Below are 26,148 nucleotides of genomic sequence, written 5' to 3'. Positions count from 1 at the left end.
AAATGTCAGTGCTCTGTGAAGGACAACCAAGTTCCAGATGGGGGCAGACAAGGATTTGGGGGCCTGCTAAAAGCCAGGGCGTGACATGGATCATCAACTTTCAGGGCTGTGGAAAGGAGCTGGGATGAGAGGCACTTACGTTCATTTTCCTGCGACATCGAGAGAGGTTGAGGAGGAGAGACACCTTCAGCTCCCGGAAGGTTTTCAAGTCCTCACCAAACCCTTCTCTAGGGAACTTCTTCAGGGCATACTGGTAGCGCTGGGCGGCTTCCTTTACTTTACCTTTCTAGTGGGAGCACAAGACAGCAAAACACAGTGTTGGTCTGCTGAGCAGCTGAGGAGGTCTGCTCCCGTTCCCATCCTTTCTCTGCAGTTACCGCTCAGGGTTAGCCCTCCCCAGCTCCACCCCAGTGGTGCCAGGACAAGGTCCCATCTTTTCCACTGGGAGCTCGCCTGGCAGGCAAGGCGTGGTGAGGGAGATTCCCAAGACACAAGCCAGAGACACAAAGCCTTGGCAAATGAAAGACCTGGGGCCCCGGCTTCCCAACTGGATTTCCGAACGACTGACTGTATTCATTCCAAAGGAGCCTGTTCTTGGCCCAATCTCCCCGGGACACAGCATTTCCTAGTCCTGATCGCTCCAAGTTTATCACTATTTCTTGACCTTTGGCCTATCTGGAAAACTCTTTTTGTTTCACCTTGCCAGTCCTCTAGAAAAGGCCATGCTGTTCTCCACAGAGGATGTGGGAGCTCAACGAGTCTCTCTGTTGCTTCCCTAATACTACTGATAAAATAGTGAGTCTTTCTCTGTTTTTGGAAGAGGCATGGGTGCAGTGGTGGTAGAGATGTGAAACTGAGAATCTGTGATTCCACCTGACTAGGTAGGAGGCATTTTCCAAGTAAATCTATGAGTCACTGAGGGACCTAGGTCACAGGGGCCTCGAACTTTTCTTACATTTTTCTTCTGAAAAATCTGTAAGTGGAGCCCAGAATGGTGCGGGAGGCATCTCCCATTCTGTTAGCTCATCTTTTTATTCCTTCCATTCCTTCTGTGTAGTTGTAACTCCAGGCAGAGATCCTGAGCTTGTATTTTCTCTTTCACTGAGGACAGACTTGGAGTCTTCCAAGGCAGAATTTTGGGTGGGAACAGGAGTAGCTCTGGCTGTTCTCATTAGGAGGCAGGACGCCTTGTCTCAGGATGCCAGAAGTTATGTCATAAAGAGGGCTTAAGTTCTTGACAGCACGGCCATTCTCAAGTCCATGAGTACGCCGCCTAGAGAGGCCCTTCTGTGAAGTCGTGTAAAATCGGGACTGGGCCAGAGCTTGTTTCCCAGAAGCCTAAGGGACCTAGATTATCAAGCTTTCACACAATGGTCCTCAGGAAATACAACTCTACTCACAGGAGCTCTGTACTCCTTACATAAAGCGGAAATAACGTGTGTCACAGTCATTTCCTCCTCTCTGGGCCTAGGCATGTCTCAGTGACACCCGCTGCCAAAAGCTGGGTTGGATTTGTATTTACCTTCAGGAGGAGAAGGTTCAGCTAGTCCTCATACAATGAGATGACTCTGACATGGAAAGTTCTTAACGGCCCTCCTACAGCCCCTGGCAGTTTGTGTGTGTTAGGGTATGGAGCCTTCAGCCTGAATCGTGAATACAAGACTCCATATCTTTTTTTGTTGTCATTCAGCTAATGATTTCAAGTAAATCTATAACTGCTCTTTGTCTCAGTTTCCTTATCTTACTCAGGGATGCCAATAAGCTATTATTACTACAGACTTTTAAATCTACACATATAGTAAACATAAATGCTAACATCAATGCCTCTTGCCTGCAGTACCTATTTTTCTTCTCCCTGTCCCATGGTTTCCAGGCTCTGATAAACAGATTCCATGTAGAATCTATGGCACCACCTATCAGTGACCAGGTGAAAACCAGGTCTTTAGGTTGATCAGCTGTGGGCACATGTAGGCCCACGTTGAGAAAGCAAAAATCTGGGATCCTCAGCTTATGAGCCCTCCACTGAGGGATGGCACTCTCCTGATGACTCTAGAACCCTACCAAGACTCTGGTGAAGTCTACGTGCAGGGCAGAGTCAGCGGCCATCGGGAGAAACCTCCTTCTTCCCCTCACCTTATAAAACATGTCCCCCTCTTCCATCAGCTTGCTCAGCAGGATGATCATGATGTCTGGTTTGGAGGTGGCCATCGCCCATGTGGCTGGACCTGTAGTGTACAGGATGCATGATGGGTAAAAAACTCATACAATGTAAGGGTGGTAGGAAGCTAGGTGAAAAAAACACCCTGGGGGGGATTTCTGCTGAGAGAACAACTTGCTCCACAACACTGGCCTCGTCTTTTAGAACTGGGAGTGTCTCAGCGTCTCCCACTGCCAAGAAGCCGCGTTGGATTTGTATTCACCTTAAAATAAGAATCTCTGAACGGTCAGAGTCTGCACCATCGGAGGGCAGCAGAGCCTGCATGTTGTATTCAGGCAGGCGATGCTTAGTCTGGCGTTACTTTAAATAAGGAACTTGGGAGAAAAGGGTTTACATTAAATGTCACTGTAAGATTTTAAAAAATCCAAAAAGGGTAATTTATTTTGGGTAATCTGGGACTCAAAACCCCCAGCTGTTCAGTCTCTTTAATTTTTAAGCATGTACTTTGCAGAAGGGAAACCATGAACACTTCTAAAGGCTCCCTTAATTTGTAAGTACCGAATAGGACCCCTGGGATTCACACTGAACTGTTTCAGTGTGAAACAAGCCATCGTGACAGAGGACCACTCTACCCACAAAGAGAAAGAAAAGGTTAACTCGATTAGTTTACAGATGCCTGAACTATTTACCAACTAAGCTTTTCTGGGTTAGTTATCAAAAGTTCAAGTTATTCTCTACAACAGTCATTTAAAAAAATATCTTCTTTTAAGGTGAAGTAAATTAAAAGATTAGAGGTGTTGGGGACTCATGCAGGCTAAATCAAAGAGGAGAAGGCAAAGCTGACCAAGCCATCAGACCACGCCTGATGCTGACAGCGGTGAAATATACCTCGTGGGCGACTCGGTAACGTCTGACAACCTTCAAAGAAAGGAGAAAACAAAAAGTTGTAGGAGAGGAAAAAAAAAATGGATGAAGGTGAAAAAAAAAAAAAAAAAGAAGGAAAAAGCAGCAGTGAGAGGCAGGCAGCAAAAAAGCCAGCACATCAGCCAACCCTCGTCTACGGGTCCGTGGGAGGGGCAGCGGAGGGGCAGCAGCCGCAGGGACCCGAGGGTCCGAAGCACATACAGAGCAGGGCAAAGCGAAGGCTCGCGGCATCACAGGGATCCAGGATGCTCACAGGGCGGGGCTGCTGCCGAGGCAACAGCGCTGAGATGCACTTAAGGTCAGAGCAGCCTCCTGGCTAAGGCGACTCGGGCATGGCAGATAACCACGTGGCTTTGGACAAAGGGTAGTGTAGATCAGGGCTCTTCTCTGGGCCAAGAGTCTTTCTGTTCACTCAGATAATAACTGGGCCGGGCAGAGGGGAGACTATACAGGTTCACGCTGAACGCCCAGGGCAGCCAGACCACTGGGCCAGTCTGGCCGCTGGGCACAGATGGCCAGCACCTTCCTCCTTTCTCCTACCTATCTTGGCTCCTTTCTTCAGAAGGGTGACAACAACAGAAGTGTTCCGGCACCCCACAGCCCTGTCCAGAGGGCGCATTCCACTGTAGTCCACGTGCTCGATCATGGCCCCGTGATCCACCAGGAACTGGACCTAGGACATGATCAAGCAGCACGGTCAACCCAGGTGTGAGGCCTCCAGCTGCTGCCTGCCCTGTAGTTAACTGCTGGTGTGAACCCAGGGTTGTACAGCTGGAAAGAACCCGCCTGCCGATGCAGGAGACATGGGTTTGACCCCTGGGTCAGAAAGATCCTCCAGAGGAGGAAATGGTAATCCCGTCCAGCATTCTTGCCTGGGAAATCCCACGGACAGAGGACCCTGGCGGGATACAGCCCATGGGGTCGTACAGTCAGACCCGACTGAAGCCACTGAGCACAGCACAGGTGTGAACCAGGCAGGACAGCGCTGGTATTCCAGGGCCAGACCCCTGTTCCTGGTTTTCAGTCATGTTTGGAATATTCCTGAGCTCAAGCAAGTACAGATCTGAGAACTTTATATCAGGAATCATCAACCCCAGACAACACTGTGGATTGAGAGCCTTCCCTCCTCCTCCCACCCTGGGGGCTGGTTAAAGGTACTCACCACCTCAGCGTCGCCGTAGAAAGCGGCTAGATCCAGCGGGGTGCGGCCGTTCTTATCGGCGTGGTCGGTGGCAGCCCCGTTATCCACCAGAGAACGGACCACCGAGAGATGACCCTTCAGACAAGCCCAGCTGAGAGCGGTCAGTCCTTCTTTGTCCATGAGAGCGATGGAGGCACCTACAGAGCAAGCACACCACAGGGCTGAGGAAACAGGAACAACGGAAGCAGTCACAGCAGGAGCGGAAGCCGGGTGTCAAGGTGTGCGTGTGTGCTCAGCTGTGTCCGACTCTTTGTGACCCCGTGGCCTGTAGCCCGCCAGGCTCCTCTGTCCATGGAATTCTCCAGGTAAGAATACTAGAGTGGGTTGACATGCCCTCCTCCAGGGGATCTTCCCAACCTAAGTCTCCAGAATTGCAGGCAGATTTTTTACCACTGAGCCACTTAAGGTGTATTATTCGGCCAAAGCACAGCTTCTGCTTCTGGTGTGTTCCCTTTTAATAAAGCTGTTAACAAAACTGCTGCCATGAATGGTCAGTAGAAAAGTCCCATTCTCTGGGCATCCTAGGTTCTGCATCCCGAAGCTTACTACTCCCCTGTGAGAATCCTCTACTTTGGCCAAAATGGATGTGCTCCCCACCTTGAGAATCCCCCGCAAGTGTTCCTGTACCCTCACTTCCGGTTATGGTGGTCCCACACGTGGACACCTTTTCTTTCCCCATATGGGACTTGCCTCACTTCCCCCATTCTCTAGGAACCATCGCAAACCTCCCTGTCTCCAAGAGGCCTCTCCTGCTCACTGTTACCTCATCTTGAATCTGCCTGACACACGTCACCTTATTCTGTTACTCATCTTTTTTTTTTTAATGTATGCCACTTATATGTAATAAATTCTCAGGGAATGTTTTCTGAACTCAGCAAAAGTCTTTCATTTTTAATAGTATAAACTCCTTGAGAGATTCTCATAGAATAATGAGCTCAGAACATTGATGATAGCACCAGGCCACCTTCTCCTTCCTTAGAGTGGGAGGGGAATGGACTCAAGGGAAGAGCCTGGGCCAGGCCAGGAAGGGAACTAGGAGTTTAATTAAACTAGTCAGCCTTCAACAATTCCATCCCCACTCGCTTTGCCTGTTTTATATTCTGCATCTTCTTCCCTTCAGTGTTTCTCTAGGAGCAAGCATACTTGACACTCGGTTTTGTAATTAGTCGAAAATTCAATCTACATTTGGTCCTTAGCCTAGGTTGTCAGCTCTTGGGTGGCAAAGAGCCTGTCACTCCCTTGTGGGTTTTGAAGAGTACCTCAGGTGACTCTTTGCACACAGTTGGTGTGTCATGCTCACTAACAAAATGAGATCAACTTACTGCACACACAGTACGCTTTTCAGGCTGCCTCCTCGCTGGATGTCAGATTCAGATGTCCGATCTGATTCGGATGTCAGATTAAGCTCAGGACCTGCCACAGCCAGGCTCTGGAGCTCCTCGGCAGTCATGTGGCCTATCCCCTCTGTGTCAGATAACCAGATTCTGGCTTCCCGTGACAGTATGAAGGGCTGGATGGTACCATATTCCTAACCCTGAGGACAGTCATCCATGTCCTGGGTCCTCTAGTTTGCGACTCAAATGCTGATTCTAACACGGAGTGAATTTGAATATGGGACAGAATCTAAGGAGGTTTCTCAGATGCAGCATCTATAAATTTCCTGGACAGAGTCTCCAGTGAATAAGCAGAATAAGAAGGTTCTGGATGTATATTACAGATAAACTGATTTTTACGAAGATGAGGGAAGCTGGAATTTAAGAAAAGGAGATACATATAAAAAACATAGTATTCAATTTACTCTGAAAATTCTATTTGAAACCTTATTCTTCTCTCTTTCCTTCTCCCAGAAGTTAATAGAATCGCAGTTCTCCCAAACATTTACTTATTTTAAAACTTAAAACATTTTTATATTGGAGTATAGCTGATTAACAATGTCATGATAGTTTCAGATGGACAGCAAAGGGACTCAGCCATATATACGCATGTATCCATTCTCCCCCAAACTCCTCTCCCATCCAGGATGCCACGTAACATTGAACAGAGTTCCAAGTGCTACACAGTAGGACTGTTAGTTATCAGTTTTAAATACAGCAGTGTGTGGACTGATGTTAAAGCTGAAACTCCAATACTTTGGCCAGCTGATGTGAAGAGCTGACTCATCTGAAAAGACCCTGATGCTGGGGAAGATTGAGGGCAGGAGGAGAAGGGGACGACAGAGGATGAGATGGTTGGATGGCATCACCGACTCGATGGACATTGGTTTGGGTGGACTCTGGGAGTTGGTGATGGACAGGGAGGCCTGGTGTGCTGCGGTTGATGGTGTTGCAAAGAATGGGACACGACTGAGTGACGGAACTGAACTGAATTGAGAGGTCCATCCCAAACCAAGTCTCAATTTTAGAACTCTGTGGAGTTCTTGTCAACTCATCTATCCATATGTCCTACATATGATCAATCACTTGGCCCTCCTGTTCTATGCTAACTGCCACTGCATCTGGATTTGGCCTCACCTCTTATCTATTCAATGACATGGTTTCCTAATTGATCCCCAGGTCCACTATCATCTCTTCATCAACTCAACTATTCATACTACTGCCAAATTTTTTTTTAAAGCACAACTCTGGCATTGATTGATTCCCTTTTAAAACAATCTTGAAAGGCTCCCTACTGCCTTCAGAGAAGTCCAAACTCTTTTAATCCGTTCCTTTCCTTAGTATAACTTTACTTATTATGTACTTTTGGCTGTGCCCTCTGTTGCTGTGCAGGCTTTCCTCTTGTCGTGGAGAGCGGGGGCTCCTCTCTGGCTGCAGTGCTCAGGCTTCTCACTGTGGTGGCTTCTCTTGTTGCTGAACACGGGCTCTAGGGCAGGCAGGCTTTCACTAGCTGCAGGCTTAATAGTTGTGGCGCGTGGGCTCAGGTGTTCCTCAGTATGTGGGATCCTTTTGGATCAGCGATCAAACTCATGTCTCCTGCCTTGGCAGGCAGATTCGGATTCTTTACCACTGAGCCACCGGGGAAGCCCCAGTCTCTTCTTTTTCAACTTCTTTCCATGTACGTTTCCAACAGTCCTCATGTACATTACTGGACAACTTGCGTATTTCCCCAGTCTTGCTGTGTACCTGCTTCTCTTCTCTGATCTTTCATTTACATTATATCCCCTCCCTGAATACAGAACATTTTTCCTACTCAAATTTCAAAGTCTGTCCTGTTCTAACTCAAATACCTTTATCAGCACACTCAGGATTATCTGCTTTTTAAGGCAGTTACTTATCTTTGTTTCATCCCCTCCTTGCCAGATTACAGACCCTTTGAAGACACGGATTATAGTGTATTAATTAAAAAAAGATCACAGTTCCTAGCACAGTGTTTTGCAAATAATGTAGGCTAAATATACATCTGTAGAATTCGTTGATTGAGAGAAAGTCTCTGATTTAAATGTGAAAGAACGAAATAGTATGGAGATCAGAATGCCTGCAGTGAAGGAGGACAACTCTCTGAAATCTGTGTCTGATGATCTTCTTTTTAAAAAACATTATTTATTTTTAGTCGAAGGATAATTGCTTTACAATATTGTGTTGGTTTCTGCCATACATCGACATCTGATGAGCTGCTTCTATGGGTGTGCGGCAGATCCTGTGCGGTCATCTACCGCTTATCTGTGGTGAAGGGTCCTCCCTTTTCCAGCAGACTTGGGTTGTTCTGGGACATTTACTACTGCCATGTCTTATCCTGAGCATCTAGGGATATCCCCCCTTGCTCCCCAACACCCATGTCAGCAGAATGAAGGATCAGTCAGTTCAGTTCAGTCACTCAGTTGTGTCTGACTCTTGGTGACCCCATAGACTGCAGCCCGCCAGGCCTCCCTGTCCATCACCAACTCCCGGAGATTACTCAAACTCATGTCCATTGAGTCATTGAATCGGTGATGCCATCCAACCATCTCACCCTCTGTTGACCCCTTCTCCTCCTGCCTTCAATGTTTCCCAGGATCAGGGTCTTTTCAAATGAGTCAGCTCTTTGCATGAGGTGGCCAAAGTATTGGAGTTTCAGCTTCAATATCAGTCCTTCCAATGAACATTCAGGACTGGTTTCCTTTAGGATGGACTGGTTGGATCTCCTTGTAGTTCAAGGGACTTTCAAGAGTTTTCTCTAACACCACAGTTCAAAAGCATCAATTCTTTGGCGCTCAGCTTTCTTTATAGTTCAACTCTCACATCCATTCAAGATGTCGATGTGTGGCAGAAACCAACACAATATTGTATGGTTTTTCCACTACTGGAAAAACCATAGCCTTGACTAGACAGACCTTTGTTGGCAAAGTAATGTCTCTGCTTTTTAATATGCTGTCTAGGTTGGTCATAACTTTTCTTCCAAGGAGCAAGCGTCTTTTAATTTCATGGCTGCAGTCACCATCTGCAGTGATTTTGGAGCCCCCCAAAATAAAGTCTGCCACTGTTTCCACTGTTTCTCCATCTATTTGCCATGGAGTGATGGGACCGGATGCCATGATCTTTGTTTTCTGAATGAAGGATAGATACTGTGAAACCAGGCTGGTCTGGTGGTTTGTACTAGGGAAGCAAGACCCACTTTGCACATGGGGAAGACAGTTCTCTGACTCAAACCCACTTTTGTGAGTCCGAGGTAGTGAAGACACATCTTTGGGGGTGAGAGCTAAAGATCCAGTAAGTCTCTGACTGAGCTGTAATTTGAAATCTGAGAACAAACCTTGCCTTCTTCCCACATCAACTACCCTTCAGCAGCTCCGGCCTGGGCATGATTTTCAGGAGCTTGCCCTCCTTGAAGCGTATGCACTTGTGGATATTACTTATGAATGATGGATGATCAGATCCAGTTTACTCATAGGGGAGGCTCACTGGGATAGGAGTCAAGGCTGGTCACAGTCACACGACCTCCTGCTTCACTGAAACAGTCAAGCTCCACTAGGTGGCACTGCAGAGTCAGCGACTGGAGCTTTTCTACTACAGAGGTTCCCGTATCACTCATCACCGGTCTGTAGAGGTGATCAGGTCACAACCCTTGAGGGGAGCCTGGAATGCTCTGGATGGTGTGACCACAATCTCCTTTAACTTACCTCTCATTCACCAGGAATATGTGAATGCTGGTAAATGTTAAAGGGAATTTATTACAATAGGAGGATAATATTAATACCCTGATTCCTCAAATAGGGTCCCTTGGTCAACAATTGTTCAAACCTTCATTTGCTTCCTTTGGATACAAGAAAAATATTAGTTGTGCAGGCTGACAAAAGAATTGATAAAGTTAAAGTCAAAATACAGTCTCTGGAAGATGAACATTTATTGAGTGCATATTAAAAACTTCAAAGTTGGGAGAGTACTGATTTGAATTAAAGAACTTATACCATGTAAATTTGATTAGGATACCAAAAATCCCTCAAGCCATAAAGAAATAGAGAATGTCAGAATTAGAAAGGCACCATGTTAGAATTAGAACATCAGAATTTCGAAGAGAATAGAGGAGAGACTTTCACTTTCTAATCAAGTGGATTAAGAATACTCATTCTTAACACCTCTTGGAATCCATCCCTGGAAATCACGAGCTTTGGGTTTTGATGGGTACTGACCATCAAGCTCTGGCATCCTAGGACTGACCTTGAGCAAGGAGAAAGTCCACAGTTCCCAGGTGGCCTTCAGAAGCTGCCATCATTAGGGGAGTACGGCCCTGCTTGTCCGCCATGTTGACATCAGCTCCGTGAGTAAGTAAAAGATCAACGATCTGCAGGGGCAGAGAAGGGGGGATGGATGAGCCAGGAAGTGATGCTGAGCAGATACATGCATGCCACCCCCATACCACGTGAGTTCCCTGCAAATCACCTCTAGCGAAACTCGCCGCTGCAAGAACCTCCTCTAGTTTCCGCACGGCCTAGTACCATGGGATGTGATCACTGACTTTCTTAGGGAGAGCCAAATGAGAACTCACTCTAAATGTCTGGCTCAGCCACTAAGTAAAAAAAAATCCAAGATTAACAGAGGCCAAGATGTAGACTGAACAATCCCCTAATGGAAGAACCAACACGAGTCACTGCCTATGTCAGGGCCATTTTACTGACTTCCAGGTGCTGCAAACCTGCCTGCAGTGAATATTTACCACCAAACAGAACACAGTAAAGTGCCTCTCACAACTCTTCAGCACTGTTTGGCTCCTAGGACTACTGAATTTTTTTCAAAGATTATAACCAATATGCTTTCTTTTCTGTCCTACCCAGAATTTAAACATCTGGAAAGATCGCCTATTAACAGAATTTATATTTGTTGTTTTTTGGTCACTAAGTTGTGTCTGACTCTTTGTGACCCCGTGGACTGCAGCATGCCAGGCTCCTCTTGTCCTTCACTATCTCCTAGAGTTTGCTCAACTTCTTGTCCATTGAGTCGGTGATGCTCTCTAACCATCTCATCCTCTGCCACCTTCTCCTTCTGCCTTCAATCTTTCCCAGCATCAGAGTCTTTTCCAATGAGTTGGCTCTTCGCAAATTTACATACACCACATTTTGTTTTTGTAAGTTAGAGACTCCTGCAAGTAAGTGGTTGGCAGGCATCTGTTGAGCCTGCCAGAGAACCTGTGGATGCTGTGAAGTAACCAGTCAAAAGTAGCCAGTCCTTCTATCCAGTACAGATTATCAGGACGATTCTGCATACTGACTTTCTGACACAGTCTCAAAGTAGCTACTTGCTTACCTGCCAGTGGCCTTGGCGAACGGTGCTGAAGAGGGGCACGGCTCCCCGGCGGTTGGGCTGGGCCACAGCTGCCCCCTGCTCCAGGAGCAGACGACACACCTCTAGCTTGCCCCTTCCGGCCGCAGCTGTCAGGGCTGAGGGTAGAGAGCGCAGTGTGAGGACGGGGGCTTGCCCCCTCCAGCCTCTGCCGGGAGCAGGGCAGCACACCTGTGTCTGATGGATGCAATTGCTACTTTACCTTCAAGAATGATGATTCTGGCTACTCTTGCCAGGAAGGAAATTTTCAAAGAAAAATAATGAATAAAACCACATTTAAAAGGGCTTACATATATGGAGACAATTATGATAATAAATTTATTGAAAAATCACCTCTGACCAAAACTTACTTGGTTTCATTTATCCCAGACTGTCTTTTTTCTGCTTTTGACTTATCTCTTTTTTGGTACCCCTTCCAGCTACAAAACTTTCACTGGTATGTGCATGGGTAAGACTAAAGAAAGAAGGGTATTTGCAGGGGAATGCTTTTTTTAGAATTATCTAGGAACCACCTCTGGGCCAATTTCTACTTCTGGGCCCTTAAATTCAGAGAACCAAAGTCAGAAATGGCAGCCTTAATTTTGCTTACTTCTTAAATAACAGTTTGCTGTATTGCTTTTAAGAGAGTTTTTACAATAAAGATATATAAAAAACTGTAAAAAAAAAAAAAAAAGAAACTTCAGTCTAAGCTTTAGGCCAGTTTTCATTCCTTTTCTTCATCAGTTGAGATAGAAGTTTCTAGTACATGTGCAACCATTTTTATATGAAGGTCAAAACTATTCAGGGTAAGTTTTAAAGATGAGAGAAGAAATATGACAAAGGCTCTTTTCTTCTGAAGACAGAATAATGGAGTCGCAGATAAAAAGCAACTATAGGGAGGAAAAAGGACACTCCGCGTGCAGGCAGAAACATAAACATTCTTCTTTCTGTGCTCCAGTCCATGTTTATGACCTCTGATAGAGTGGAGATCTGAAGAGTGCTTATTTCATCCCTTGAGTGCTATTTCAACAGTAGTAAGAGGAATCTGTAGATATAGCTTCTGCTGCTAAGTCGCTTCAGTCGTGTCCGACTCTGTGCGACCCCTGAGATGGCAGCCCACCAGGCTCCCCCGTCCCTGGGATTCTCCAGGCAAGAACACTGGAGTGGGTTGCCATTTCCTTCTCCAATGCATGAAAGTGAAAAGTGAAAGTGAAGTTGCTCAGTCATGTCCGACTCTTCTCGACCCCATGGACTGCAGTCTACTAGGCTCCTCTGTCCATGGGATTTTCCAAGCAAGAGTACTGGAGTGGGGTGCCATTGCCTTCTCCTATACCTTCTACTAAGTCCATATTTGAACAAATATGTGTTTGTCTCTTTCTAACCAGGGATTTCAAACGTGTACACCTAGTGTTTTAAATGGATGAGGGTAGGGAGGATGGTAAAAGTTGTCAGAAAATGGCAGGAGTTGTGCTTTTCAACAAAGAGGACAGAGACCTTTTTTCCCACCGAGACTTGAAAACCTGATGTGGTGATCAGCAGGCTCTTCCTTTCTAAGGGCCACCTACTCCAGTGACAAATCAGAAGATAGTACTTGGCAGGTGCAGACAGGATTTCAGTTTGCAAATGTTGGGATCTAATCAGGGAAGTAATTGAAATTCAAATCAAATGGTCACTTTTTTTTTTCATCTAAGCACAGATTATGGCATTTTGTCTTTGAGATTGGCCAAATTTATCCGCAAGTGACTTAAATGCAAAACTACCTATTTTCTCTAAGTTAAACCTGCAAAGAGTAATCTTTTCCTTCCTCAAGGATAGAAGGATGTCTGAAAGAAAGTGTGACTATTTTAGAAGGTATGCTCATTCTTAAACTAGATATATGTAGGCCTTGTCTGATGTGTGTTTTTTGTTTTATTCTGGCATGCTTAACGTAGGTACTTCTCTTCTGTTCCTCACAGAAGGGCAGAGGCTTCCTTCCATCTGAGGTGAGGGTCATTTCCAAGGTGAGTTACAGGTACTGATGGATTTGACTGTTTACTTGACAGAGAAGTTTTGTCTCTTGTTCTTTAAATCAAAGTGAGATTCTGTCTTTTTCAAGTTCACATTTCCAACAGTTGAGGGAAAAAGAAAAACCTTCAGTTCCTGGGTCAGAACACAAGAATAGCTTAAGAGTCTGACAATCCTCACGTCGTGTACACTGTTGTTCAGTGACTAAGTTGTGTCTGACTCTTTGTGATCCCATGGACAGCAGCATGCCAGGCTTCCCTGTCCTTCACTATCTCCTGGAGTTTGCTCACACTCTTAAGACGGTAATGCCATCCAACCATTTCATCCTTTGTCTCCCCGTTCTCCTCCTGCCCTCAACCTTTCCCTTATATAATGTTGTATGTCAATTATATCTCAGTAAAGCAGGGGGTGGCGGGGTGGAGAAAGAGCTTGACTGGCTTTAATGCTCATTAGGAACCATAAGAATCATCTTGCTGGTACATAAAACAGGGGGTTGAAAAATTACTAACTCTCCCAAGTTTAAAGCAGCTGCTGGGGCAGGGTTGCAGAAAATCTCCGTTCAATGTCTTGTATAATGTGTGGCACACGCGTGTGCAAATACACTCTTTTTTGCAACAGAATTTATAGCACTCTGGAGAAAATACAGACAGTATTTCGGAATCAAGCCTCTCATCAATGATGATGGCTCACAGAACACAGATGAAAATTCACAAACAGTGCCTGTCCTGAAAATTAAACTTAACACTGTCCACTCTAATCTGGAGTCATGTTGCTGGGGCTGGCCCCTTTCAACCCACTGGACAACACATTACATGAGAGGGAATGTTCCATTCGGCCTTTCTCCTTGTATCATCTCTGCTGCTTAAGTTCTGATGTCATTTGGCAAAAATCTCCTGCTGATAGCTGGACATGGTCATTAACACAGCTGGCCGACTTCATCTCAGAACACAACTATGGAAAATTGAGTCTGTACTTTTCAAAACACAAGAGCAAGGAGTTGCTTTGGCTGGATTTTTTATATGAGTCTTATCAGAAACTGTTAAAACTTTTTGAAAGAGAGACGATTAAGGCAAAGCCAGTTCTGTAAAACAACAAACTGCTTCTTAGAGCAAACATTAACAGCCGGGAGCCCAATCTCTTTTCCTGAGAGACCAGTAACGGAATTTGTTCCCTGGCTTGCCAGCATCTGATGAGATTATCTGACCAAAATGGTCCTTTTTCAAAGGGAAACATCTAAGGAGTTTGAAGAGACAGACAGGATGCAGCTCAGAGTTGAGGAAACAGCCAAAGTCTGCTTGGATGGGATAATGCTGATGCTAAATAGAAGGCAGAGGAGCAAACGGTTCTTCTGTTTCTCTTTTGTCAACCTTGAAAGAATACAGCACAGACAGATCATGTAAGACCAATGGGCTGGAGGTGGTGGGGGAGACATAAACATCACGCTATCCAAAACAACGTTCATTAGGTAAGCATTTATGGAGCTGTTTGTCAGATCCTGTCTGCTCTCAAGGAACTCAGGGTTGCGTAAGGATAAGAGACAAATACACAAATATACTGCTATACAGTGTGATAAGCACAAAAGAGATAAGTCCATGGGGGCTGTCTGGAGGTGACACAGAGCAAGAGTATCTGGGAAGGTCTCCAGGAAGAGATGACAATCTGAACCAGATGCTGAAAGAGAAACAGGAGACTTATAGGCAAGGGCATGGAGAAGCTTTCTAGGCACAGGGCGAGCATGTGTAAAGGCCCCGAGGTGTGGATAGCACGTTTACTGTTGCTGGAGAAGACGGGCAACAGAGGAGGCTAGAGATCATGACTGGTTTTTTTAATGCTAGTTATTTATTTATTTTTTTGGCTGCACCGCATGGCATGCAGGGTCTTAGTTCCCTGACCCCAGATTGAACCTGTGCCCCCTGCAATGGAAGCGTGGAGTCTTAACCACTGGACCGCCAGGGAAGTCTCTTTATGCTACGTTGAAGCTACAGGTGGTCAATGAAGGGTGGTAACCAGAAGAGTGACACGCACAGACTGTGGCTTAGAAATATCACTTTGGCTGAAGTCTGCGAGATAAGTCACAAAAGGGTAAGGCCTGAGATCAGATCAGCTAGGAGGTAGCTGCAATAAACTAGATAAAAGATGATGAAGGTGTGATTTAAGGGCATCTTGTTTATTTTTTGAACTTCTGCTACTTTTGGGCTATGGGATGGCTCAGGTTCTCCAGAGTTGCTAGAAGCTTTTTAATGCTGGTTTTGTGTTGAGACAGAGCAGAGGAGGGACCACGGAATAATCTTGTCACCTTAAGTGCTGGTCTTCTTCTATAAGAAATCTGTGAAAACCCTGCAGGATGGGAGGGGGTCAGTCAGACGGTGAACGCTCGATGTAGGCAGGCGCTCTTTGGAAGGACAAAAAGGCCATAAAAGTAGGATGAAAACAAACAGAATATTCTAGTGACCTGCTTTTAGTAAACCTGATATGTAAAAATTACATCTCAATAAATATTTCACTGTATGCTAGGATATATTTCACTGACTCTAAGAGGCACTTTCTTCCCTCTGCATTTTAACATCTCGAAGTCAGGATGTGTCTTATAATTGATGTGGTAATAAAGAACTCTGTCAGTTTAATAGGCAGAGCGTTTTTCTTTTCTTTTTGGAATGGTACATAAAATAATGGCTATACAGTAATATAGTAAATGATACAAACTGTTGGAAACATCATGACCATCATATTTAAGAAAATATGTATAAATATATATTGTGTGTTGAGGCCAGGGTTGCAGATATAAGACCCTAACCAGCTGGCTGCAGGTCACACACTTTCACTCTCTCTATAAGAGAGACATATAAGATTTTGCCATTGGAGGATACACGATTCAATGGGTTATCATAAATTTTAAATGATTATGTGCTATAAGTTAGAAAGAAACATGGATACTTAGTAAAGCCATCACTACAGATAGTGCTGCTAGTGGTAAAGAGTCTGCCTGCCAGTGTAGGAGAGCCAAGAGACTCTGGTTCTATCCCTGGGTTGGGAAGAGCCCCCGGAGAAGGGAACGGCAACCCATTCCAGTCCTCTCGCCTGTAAAATCCCATGGACAGAGGAGCCTGGCAGGCTATAATCCATGGGGTCACAAAGGGTCAGACATGACTGAGCAACTGAGCACAGTGTGCAACAGAGAAGCAACTAGAGCCTACTCCACGTTAGTGGTGAGTTCTAGAGACATTTCTTACATAGCGAAGACATGATTTTTCAGAAAGTTTTCTGAAGTCAAATAAGTTTATAGCTCTATAAATTATACTACAAATGCATTTCACCCTAACTCATTTAAATAACATCTTATGTTCATAATGCTGAAATTAGTTCATCTAAGTATCAAATTAAGCACAATACAATTCTGACCACAAACAAACTGACATGAAATTAATTTTTTATACAATCTTGACATATGGTACATATTAAGAAAATTAATATAACAAACTTTATTACACACTTTAATGCAGGAAATATTTTAAAAGTCCTGAGGCCATAAAGTTTTACTCTAATAAGAAATTCATATCAATAAAAGTAAGTCTTCCACTTAGTTCACACCCTTTTTTGTTGTTGTTTTAGAGCAGTTTAATGGGCTAAGCAAAACTGAGGGGAAGATACAGAGATTTCCCACACACCACTGCCCCCACATTTGTATACACCCCAGCCAGAGCTGTCCATTTGTTACAACTGATGAACCTACACTGATGCATCCTGATCACCGTGAAGTCCATCGTTTGCATTAGGGCTCACTTTTGGTGTTGCGCATCCTGTGAGTGTGTGGACAAATGTGTAATAACCTATTATCTACGCTTATAGTATCATATGAAGTGTTTTAACTGCCCCTCAAATCCTCTGTGCTCCACCTATTCACCCTTCCCCATTTTCCCCAACACCTAGCAACCACTGATCTTTTTCCTCTCTTCATAATTTTTACAAGAGTTGTGTTTTTTTTTTTTAATTGTATGTTTTTTTACTTTAGGCAATGGATGTAGTATGGTTTAAATTTCCTTTACCAAGAAGTTATTTTTCTTGTTAAAACTCCATTTCAGGGTTAATTCCCCCGAAAAGGTCTGAGTTCACACCCTTTTCGAACATTGTGAAGGAATTCCTTCAAGGAGAGCACTAGAATATGTGTGATAGTCATCACTATGATTGCGTGCTAAGCTGCTTCAGTCATGTCTGACTCTGCGACCCCACGGACTGCATGTAGCCCACCAGGCTCCTCTGTCCATGGGATTTTCCAGGCTGAAACACTGGAGTGGATTGCCACGCCTTCCTCCAGGAGACCGTCTCGACCCAGGGATTGAAGCCAAGTCCTTTACGTCTCTTGCATTGGCAGGCGGCTGTTAGTCTGTAATTTCTGTCCACTGGCACCACTGGGCCGCTACTTCTGTTGCCCTCCACAGCGGTCACACACGTGTGGCTTGGAACGAGAGACTCTGGGGGGACAGCTGCGCTGTGCTGGGAGGCTGCACTGATGGGGCCTGAACCCTCACGCCCCTCCCACAGCTCCGGGTCTCAGGACGCCACGGCCGTTGTTCCCGGCCAGCCCCTTCCCCTCAGTATGTCCTCTGGCTTCCCTCAGGGTGGAGCCCCAGAGACAGCAGCTGTTTCCAGCTGCACATTTTCCTTTAATCTGTCACGGGCACTTAAGCTGCAGCTGCCTGGCATCTGCTCCCTTTGGCTCTGCAGAGGGAAGGATTGTTTGAGAAGCAAATTCCTGAGCTTCGGACCATTCCACACGGTGTTGAGGAAGCCATGAAACCCATGTAAGATTTTTGCCATTGTGGAAACATCCCAGTTCAATAGGTAATTATAAATTTGGAGTGAATTTAAGCATTTTCTTTGATTTTTAATAACATTCTGACCCAAACCAAAATGTATCCCCCTTCTTGTTTAGTAAAATATCCTCCCTAAATTGGCCATCTCAATGCTGGTCTCCTTCTCCTGGCAAATACGACACATATCTGTGGTGACACTCCAGTTTTCACTGCCCTGGTTTCATAAAAACACAGAAAAGGTTACTAATGTTTTCCCAGATGTTCCAGTTTAGACTTGGGGGAAAGACAATAAACATTTCCTGCAAAGGCCACAAGGAAGATGCTTCTGTTTATGGAGTAATACCAAGCACTATAGAAACAGCTTTGCTACAGACGGAGAGAGACTACGCAGGGCTGTAACCTACAGCGGGCAGGGCCTTCATTTTGCATCCTGATGCCAACTGTTCTCATGACATATCAATTTAATCATGTCAGGTACCACTCACTTTACCATGGTACCATTTGGTTCATTAAGCTGGAGGTGTCGATAAAAATTCAACTTCTTGGTTTCTAACTACAGGGGAAATATTTATTCCTAACTACTACAAGGATCTCTCTCTCTCTCACACACATACATAAAGTCCACAACTATTTTCTGTTCTGGTTTGGCACACTGGAAGGAAACTTTCAGTCTTTTAAAATATTTGGAAACAAGAGCAGGGAAAGTTTTGTTTGAAAGAAGACTCTAGGGCTAATGGCATGGTGCATCCAAAGGGACAGAGGATTGAAAGAAGGAAATTGCCTGACTTTTTACTTTGGCTGAATTGGTCTCCAGTACAACAGCCATAAGACAGAGAGACTGCCAAAGACCTGGCAGAGAAAACACCGGGGAGTGAGACACAGAGTGTCTCCACACACACACAGGACATTCATGAGAGAAGAAAGAGCTGTCCACGAGAGGTACCTGTCTCTCCCCAGAGACTGTCAAAGCTGTTGATCTGTGCTCGCTCCACCTCCTCTTCATCTTTTTCTGGAAGATCAAGTAGGTAGGAGACAATCTGAAACAAGAAGTTGTGTCAGCTCGAAGTTCAGGTGGAAAACTATACACTGATACTGTGAACCTGTGAGGTTTGGGAGATATCTGGATAACCCAGGGCCACCCTCTTGCACACCACAGGAATCAGAACAATTTGTCCTCACAAAAAAATGCAAAGCTGCCAAGATGAGCATGCATTCTCCAGGTACAGTCTACATGTTTCCCTTGAATGCAATTAACTTATACAGCCCGTGATTTAAAAAAAATACATATTTATCACATTTGAGTTAAAAAAAAGCAATCCTTCTCCCTCCTAATAAAACTACCAGAAAAAAAATAAAACAGAAAAAAAAATCAATAAGCAAAAACCAGAAAATAAATATGGAGAAAACTGAGGGCCTGTACTTTTTCAGAGTAGAGCTGTTATCTTCTTTTTTTTTCCCTCTTGGAATTACAAGGACTGTTTGGGGACCGTAAAAGGAGAATGTCTGCTAACAGCAAAGGCAAGTGACAGCTTTGTTTTCAGGACTCTGACTATAAGGAGCACTAAACAACCTTCCACAGATAGTCAAAGTTCCAATTTTACTTAATATTCCCTTGGGGACATATCAGGTCAGTGGAAGAGGTGGCTGTCTCACTGAAGCATCCCATGCAGTGTGAACCAGCTTGTCCTGGCTAGTGAAAGCTGACTCTTGAATTTTCGGAGTTTTGCAAGCTGGTTGTTAAACAAAGATGTTTATTAAAAACTAAATAACAGGGAGGGATTTAAAAACAATTAAATAGCAATGATGGGAATTCCCTGGTGGCCCGCTGGTTAAGACTCTGCTCTCATTGCCAGGGCCCAGGTTTGATCCCTGGTCAGGGAACTAAGATCCCACAAACCAAGCAGCAGAGGAAAAAAAAAAAAATTAAATAATAATGAAAGAAATTACATCAATAGGTTAAAATATAAAACCTCATAACTTCCTAATTATTAAATTACATTTTACTATTATGTATGCTCATGAGGTTATTTATATTGACTGTGTCTGCATGGTGGCAGTTTTACATAAAGGTGTACTCCTGTGCATCTCTTTGAAACTCTGTGTTCAGTGTTGGTAGCTTGAAATCAGTCATGGTGGGGGTATTTGCTGCTGTTGTTCAGTTGCTAAATCGTGTCTGACGCTTTGTGACCCCATGGACTGCAGCATGCCAGGCTTCCCTGTCTTTCACTATCTCCTGGAGTTTGCTCAAATTCTATACTCTGGAAATTGGCAAATTCTGCAGATCAAGATTTGATTTAATGCAAAAGCTCAAAGAGGTTCCAGTTTAATGAATATAATTTGTATGAGGGCAAAATGTAGTTTGACAGTGAATCACACACCAGATTTAAAGACAAAATTATTGGGAAAAGAGCAAATGGGTAGTTTCATTTATCAAACCACGGTTGAGTTGTAACCACAGGGTTGGGTGTGGATATAAATTTAGCAAAAATTGACAAAAGCATTCAATTAAGAGTATTACACAATTCATTAGTCTGTTTGTACACACACACACACACACACACACACACACACACACACACACAAAACATTCCTACTGCTCTCTACTCCCCTCTCCAAGGCTGGTTGTTAAACATTTCCTAGCACACTACCAATTCTACATATTGTGCCACTACATTACTTTTATTAATAAATAACTTGGCAAAAATACCATCTGCACAGTGTTTAACAGTTTACAAAGCACCTTTCATATCAACCTTATAAAAAAGAATTTATTAGAAAGCCTCTCTATACTGGTGGGAGACTAAGGTTCTAAGAGATGAGTTACATTGCCCAGAGCCCAGAGCCAACGTGGAGGAAAGCTGAGCTTCAAACCTGGTCCTTCTGATATTCCAACTCCCTATTCCACTCCACCCACCTGTGTGAACAAAGGTCAAGGAATAACCCCCCGCCCCCACCAGCCCAGTGTCATTGTTAAATAGGGGTGGAAGATGAGGAGGAATCAGATTAGATAATTCCCAAGGTCCTTTCCAACATCATTCTAGGTACCCTGGCATCTCCCTATTTCTCAGACCAATGACCAAAAAGCTACTTCATATTAACCTGGCAATTTTGTAATAATGCAACTATTTTTTCCCTGGTTTCCTTCAAGACATAGCTTGAAAAAAAAAAAAGAAACAACAACCCAAGCCTTACTGGCTGCTTTCTTACCTCAGTGTAACCCATGCTGGCTGCAGCGATGAGGGCTTGCTGGATGGCGTGGCTCTTCTTAAACACCCCCTGCTGCTGGCCCGCCATCGTCCAGTCACACTGAATGAGAAACTTGACGACCTCCAGATGACCTCGGAGTGCGGCATGGACCAGGGCGCACTGCCCATTCTTATCTAAGTGATCCACCTGCGGGAGGGGACAGAGAAACCTGTGTGAAAAAGCCTGGGGCTGTCTCCCAAGTTTTGTTTCATCCTCTCACTGCACAGGTCTGCACCACGAAGATTCACCCTCTCCCATATTCCTTGGACCACTTGCTGAGAAAATTCAGGTGATATTCTCTTACTCAGGCTAGATCTTCACTGAGCTACAACTCTGGTAGATGCTCCTCTAGGGAGACTCTCTTTGTATAACGTCAGGCTTTTGTTTTCACATCAAAAGAAACCAAAAATATGCCCCAAACGACCCCAAACTTCAGCTTTGCTTTCCTGATGTACACTTCCCTTTGTCCTCAAATAGGTCTTTTCAGACTCAAATCTGAAAGGCTTATAAGCTGTACTGGCACAAAACACTGTCTTTGAAATCATGAAAGGGAAGAAAAACATCTTGAAGCTTAAATTTTTTGGTGTTCTAAAGAAGCAAAGTATCTCATATCATGAATCACACAGTTAACCACTAAGGTCTGGCAGATGCCACTTCTTTCTTCCAATGGGAGGGTGGAATCTCGACTATTTGGCCAAAATGGCTGGAGGGACTTGGAACTTAATGCTAGACTACGTTCCAGCAGCAGTTTTACAGTTGTGGTGTTGGTTACAGGTTTAGGCTGAAAGAGGAGCCTGATTAAGAACAAGCTACCAGAAGGTCCCTAGCCACAAGTCTCAATGGATGAACAGCCTCTCCTGGCAGGTGGGCAGGGTATGTTCCAGTGCTTACTGTTCCAGTGTTCAGGCTTCACTTGCTCCAGAGCAAGTGAAACCTAAGTTCTGTATCTGTTTCTCTCCAGCTTTAACTCCATCCAGCAAAGAGCAAATGTTTACTGAATGCCTACTGTGTGCAAGGAGCTCTTAATCCTTTTTCTAGATGAACAAAGTGAGGCTGAGAGAGGTCAAATGACTTGTCCAAGCCCTCATAGAAAGCAAGCGTCAATGCAGGCTTCGACCAGGTTGTGCTTGATGCCAAAGTTGACGATTTTGATGACTTGCCTCCTCTCTCTCATGGAAGCCAGACTGTAAGAGGTTAAAGAGCAGTAAGGAAGCGGTGGTAGCAAGCAGAGAGGACTCTTAGGACAGGTTCAGTGGATGTGGGCAGGAAGAAAAGGGACAGTGGTTTCTGGTTAGGAGACAGCAAAGTCTCTCTTTAGGGTTAGAGAAGACATTTGTAGGTTTGTAGAAACTGAGAAGAAAGGTAGCGTGAATTTAGAAAGAGAATGAAATGACGTTAGTGAAAGAGCAACATACTGAGATTAAAAAATATACGTGGGAAATTCCCTGATGGTCCAGTGGTTAGGACTCCACACTTCCACTGCAGGGGTCACAGGTTCAATTCCTGGTTGGAGAACGAACATCCCAAAAGCCTTGTGGTGCAGCCTATGTGTGTGTGTATATGTGTGTATAAGTGTATATGTGTATATATATGTGTATGTGTATATGTATACAGGAGGCAATAATTTTGAAAAGGAAGGCAAACACTTCCTTCTCTGAGGCAGAAGTAAAAGTTTGTAAGGATTAACAGAGTTTTGAGATAGAGGCACTGTGAGACAAACACAATCTTGGTACTTGTTGGAGGGCAAAAGAGTTTTGACGGGGTCTCAAGAAGATCATAGATGATTTCTGTATCTTCTCTGGGGAAAATGAGAAATAAATAAAACGATAGCTGAGCAACAAGAAAGACCTAGCTGAGATTAGAATATGAATTTATAGCAATAATAATAAGGCCCAGTTATCATGCTGCTTCTAGAGGTGTTTATCCAAATGACTAGGACATTCTAGGTGGACCATTTCTGTGTCACAGTTAGCATTTACAGCTCAGGGATTTCACTGAGGTCCCCGGGTCCCAGCTCTCGAGAGTCTTGGGAGAGAGACCCAGTTCTCCCTGGTGAGAACACCGGACACCTCAGAACGAGGTATGCTGTTGTTCAGTTGCTAAGTCGTGTCTGACTCTTTGCGACCCCGTGGACTGCAGCACGCCAGGCTTCCCAGTCCTTCACTATCTCCTGGAGTTTGCTCAAGTTCATGTCTATTGAGTCGGTGATGCTATCTGGCTATCTCATCCTCTGCCGCCCTCTTCTCCTTTTGCCTTCAATCTTTCCCAGGTTTTTTCCAATGAGTCGGCTCTTCGCATCAAGTGGCCAAAGTATTGGTGCTTCAGCTATAGCATCAGTCCTTCCAATGAATAGTCAGGGTTGCATATTATTTACAGTTCACTGCAAATCCACCAAAATCCTCAGTTTATTTTCAGAATGGAAATAAAATGTTCTACAGAAGTCTACATTTTTGAGACCAGCATTCTCCTTTTTAAAAAACACTTATTTTTTAAATTTTATTTTTGCTGTGCCGGGTCCTCACTGCTGTGTGGGCTCTTCTCTAGTTGTGGCGAGAGCAGGGGCCGTTCTTTAGTTTTTGGTGCCTGGGCTTCTCACTGCGGTGACTTCTCTTATTATGGAGCAGGGCGCACGGGCTTCAGCAGTTGCAACACACAGGCTCAGTGGTTATGATTCCCAGGCTCCAGGGCACAAGCTCAGTAGTTGTCGCACACGGGCTTAGGGGCTCTGCAGCATGTGGGATCTTCCCGGACTGGGGATTGAACCCGTGTCTCCTGTATTGGCAGGTGGATTCTTCACCACTGAGCTACCAGGGAAGCCCCCCGGTATTTTTTTTTTTCCATCAATATTTTGAAATTGAGTTTTATCATATCAGTGGCTCTTGAGGTACTATAAAGCAAATATATTTTAAAGAAACGTTTTGAGAGAATTAAAATACACTAACAGAAACACTTGTGAGTGCTTCTGGTCAGTCATCTCAGACGTCTACAGGGGTGTCTTCAAGGCTAGATGAGGGCGCCTGGTCTCTGCTCTTATGTCCACGACTAACATGAAAGGCTGAGAGTTCACAGGCGCCATTCAGATCAGACCTCACAGTGCAGTCTCCTTGCTCCCCCACTCCTCTTTCCTCACTCTGAGCCCAGGAGAGAATTTCTTGGTTGTGAGCTAGGGACTTTTTGTGGCTGCTGATAAATGCGGTTTCCTAAGTACCTCTCAAAAGTTTTAGAACTGTGTCCAGAAGCAGCCTGGAACTGGCCCAGGGCAAGCAGGCAAACAGGAGGACGTAATCAGAGCCAGTTCTTCCTTTGATCTGCTTCCTAATAGGATCTGATGTATATTCTACCTACACTCATGAGGCAACGCAGGAGATAAGGACGAGTCTAAGACGGGAAGAAAGACACAGGGAAGGAAGAACAAGTGCCGGGCAGCCGTTACCTTGGCCCGTTTCTTGCACAGCAGCACTACGATGCTCAGGAAGCCTGCCGCCGCGGCATAGCCCAGGGGAGTCAGGCCACTTTCAGAGGAGGCATCCACGTTGGCCCCAAACTCCAAGAGCAGGGCCACCATTTCTGTGTAACCAAGATGAGACTGGACACACAGAATTGGAGCATTATTCAAAACTTCTGTCCGGTAATTAATGTTGGCACCTCCCAAAATCAGCAGTCGGCTGACCTAGTCATAAGAAAACAAACGGAAACGATACTCACATAAATATCAGTTATATCCTATCAGTCATCTTTTCTTAAGTCATCTGCACGCATGCATGCTGAGTTGCTTCAGTTGTGTCCAATTCTTTGGGACCCTACAGACCACAGCCCACAAGACTCCTCTGTCTGTGGGATTCTCCGGGCAAGAACATGGGAGCGAGTTGCCATGTATTCCCCTCCGGGGACTCTTCCCGACCCAGGGATTGAACGTGCACCTTTTACATCTCCTGCATTGGCAGGCAGGTTCTTTACCACTAGCACCACCTGGGAAGCTTTAAGTCACCCTTGATAAGTGCCCAGAAACACCGAGTAACTTCTTTATTTTAAAATCTTCATTTGTTCCTTTTTTAATACCTTGCCTTTGGAAAGGGATGTGAAACGTCTCCTTTATACAAACTACCCAGGAACTAGAGCAAACACCACCCATACTGTAGTGCAGTCTCCACTGAGTGAACTGTTGGTCAGAAAAACTTCTACTGCAACAAAAGTGATCTAAGAATGTTTTACTCCCTAGAAGGAGCAGGAGTTAGTCTATAAATCAGACTCATCTTATAGAAGATCAACAGGTTTGATTTTCAATTCACAGAATAAAATGTAACAATTTAAAATATATCAAACTATTAATAAAAGGTTAGTTAACAGGAGAGTCAAAGATCAATCAAATAACTCCTAAATGTCCCCTGAGTTTTATGTTTTCATAGTTAATTCTTCAATCTGTCTGTAACTTAGATGCACTTACCTTTATATTTGGCGTGTAGAGATTTCGTAAAGATGCCAACGCCATGGACAGACCTTCTGTGCTGTAGGAGATCCAGAGGCCTTGGAGGATGGAGGATGATACGCCAACTTTTTTACTCAAACCCTGAAAAAGAAACAGGGACACAGTTAAGTGATCAGCCCAGCTAAAAAGTACCCTCGGCAGTAAGTTAGGAGCCTTTACGTTTGTGGTACTAACAAATGAGAACAGTGTCTTGCTCTAACGACATCCGGCATAACAGAGCCAGTCCACTGAGGGGGGACAGACTGGTCCTGGAGGAACAAGCTAACTAAACTGTTTCTACCTCGGCAGTCTCTGACAACAAACCTACTCAATACCTCTTTCTTCTTTTTAAAAAAATATTTATTAATTTTGGCTGGGCTGGGTCTTTGCTGCTACAAAGGCTTTCTCTAGTTGCGGCGAGCTGGGGCTACTCTCCAATTGTGGAACTCAGGCTTCTCACTGTGGTGCCTTCTCTAGCTGCGGAGTGCGGGCGTAGTTGCTCTGCATCGTGTGGGATCTTCCTGGACCAGGGATAGAACCCATGTCCCCTGCACTGGGAGGTAGATTCTTAATCTGGACCACCAGGGAAGTCCATCAGGTTTATTTTTAAG

At 44.7% G+C, this 26,148-nt stretch overlaps 1 protein-coding gene across 7 annotated transcripts in view; it reads right to left on the bottom strand.

The window, feature by feature from the left end:
• Nucleotides 1-26,148, bottom strand: part of TANC2 (tetratricopeptide repeat, ankyrin repeat and coiled-coil containing 2) — a 363,973-nt gene that overhangs the window by 11,924 nt on the left and 325,901 nt on the right. For 4 of the 7 annotated variants that reach the window (XM_010816367.4, XM_005220895.5, XM_005220897.5 and 1 more), the window contains 11 exons: nt 25,517-25,639; nt 24,506-24,742; nt 21,034-21,219; nt 18,770-18,863; nt 10,997-11,130; nt 9,914-10,037; nt 4,245-4,420; nt 3,623-3,755; nt 3,047-3,076; nt 2,134-2,225; nt 140-286 (listed from right to left, as the gene is read on the bottom strand). In XM_010816367.4, the coding sequence (XP_010814669.2) occupies nt 140-286; nt 2,134-2,225; nt 3,047-3,076; nt 3,623-3,755; nt 4,245-4,420; nt 9,914-10,037; nt 10,997-11,130; nt 18,770-18,863; nt 21,034-21,219; nt 24,506-24,742; nt 25,517-25,639 (1,476 nt within the window). The remainder of the gene's footprint in view (nt 1-139; nt 287-2,133; nt 2,226-3,046; nt 3,077-3,622; nt 3,756-4,244; nt 4,421-9,913; nt 10,038-10,996; nt 11,131-18,769; nt 18,864-21,033; nt 21,220-24,505; nt 24,743-25,516; nt 25,640-26,148) is intronic. The other 3 variants (XM_010816369.4, XM_005220899.5, NM_001192675.2) reach the window with 1 other exon arrangement.

Source organism: Bos taurus, chromosome 19 (assembly GCF_002263795.3).
Source record: "Bos taurus isolate L1 Dominette 01449 registration number 42190680 breed Hereford chromosome 19, ARS-UCD2.0, whole genome shotgun sequence".
In the NCBI taxonomy this organism is placed as follows: Eukaryota; Metazoa; Chordata; class Mammalia; order Artiodactyla; family Bovidae; genus Bos; species Bos taurus.
This window is presented reverse-complemented; position numbering and strand designations above follow the sequence as displayed.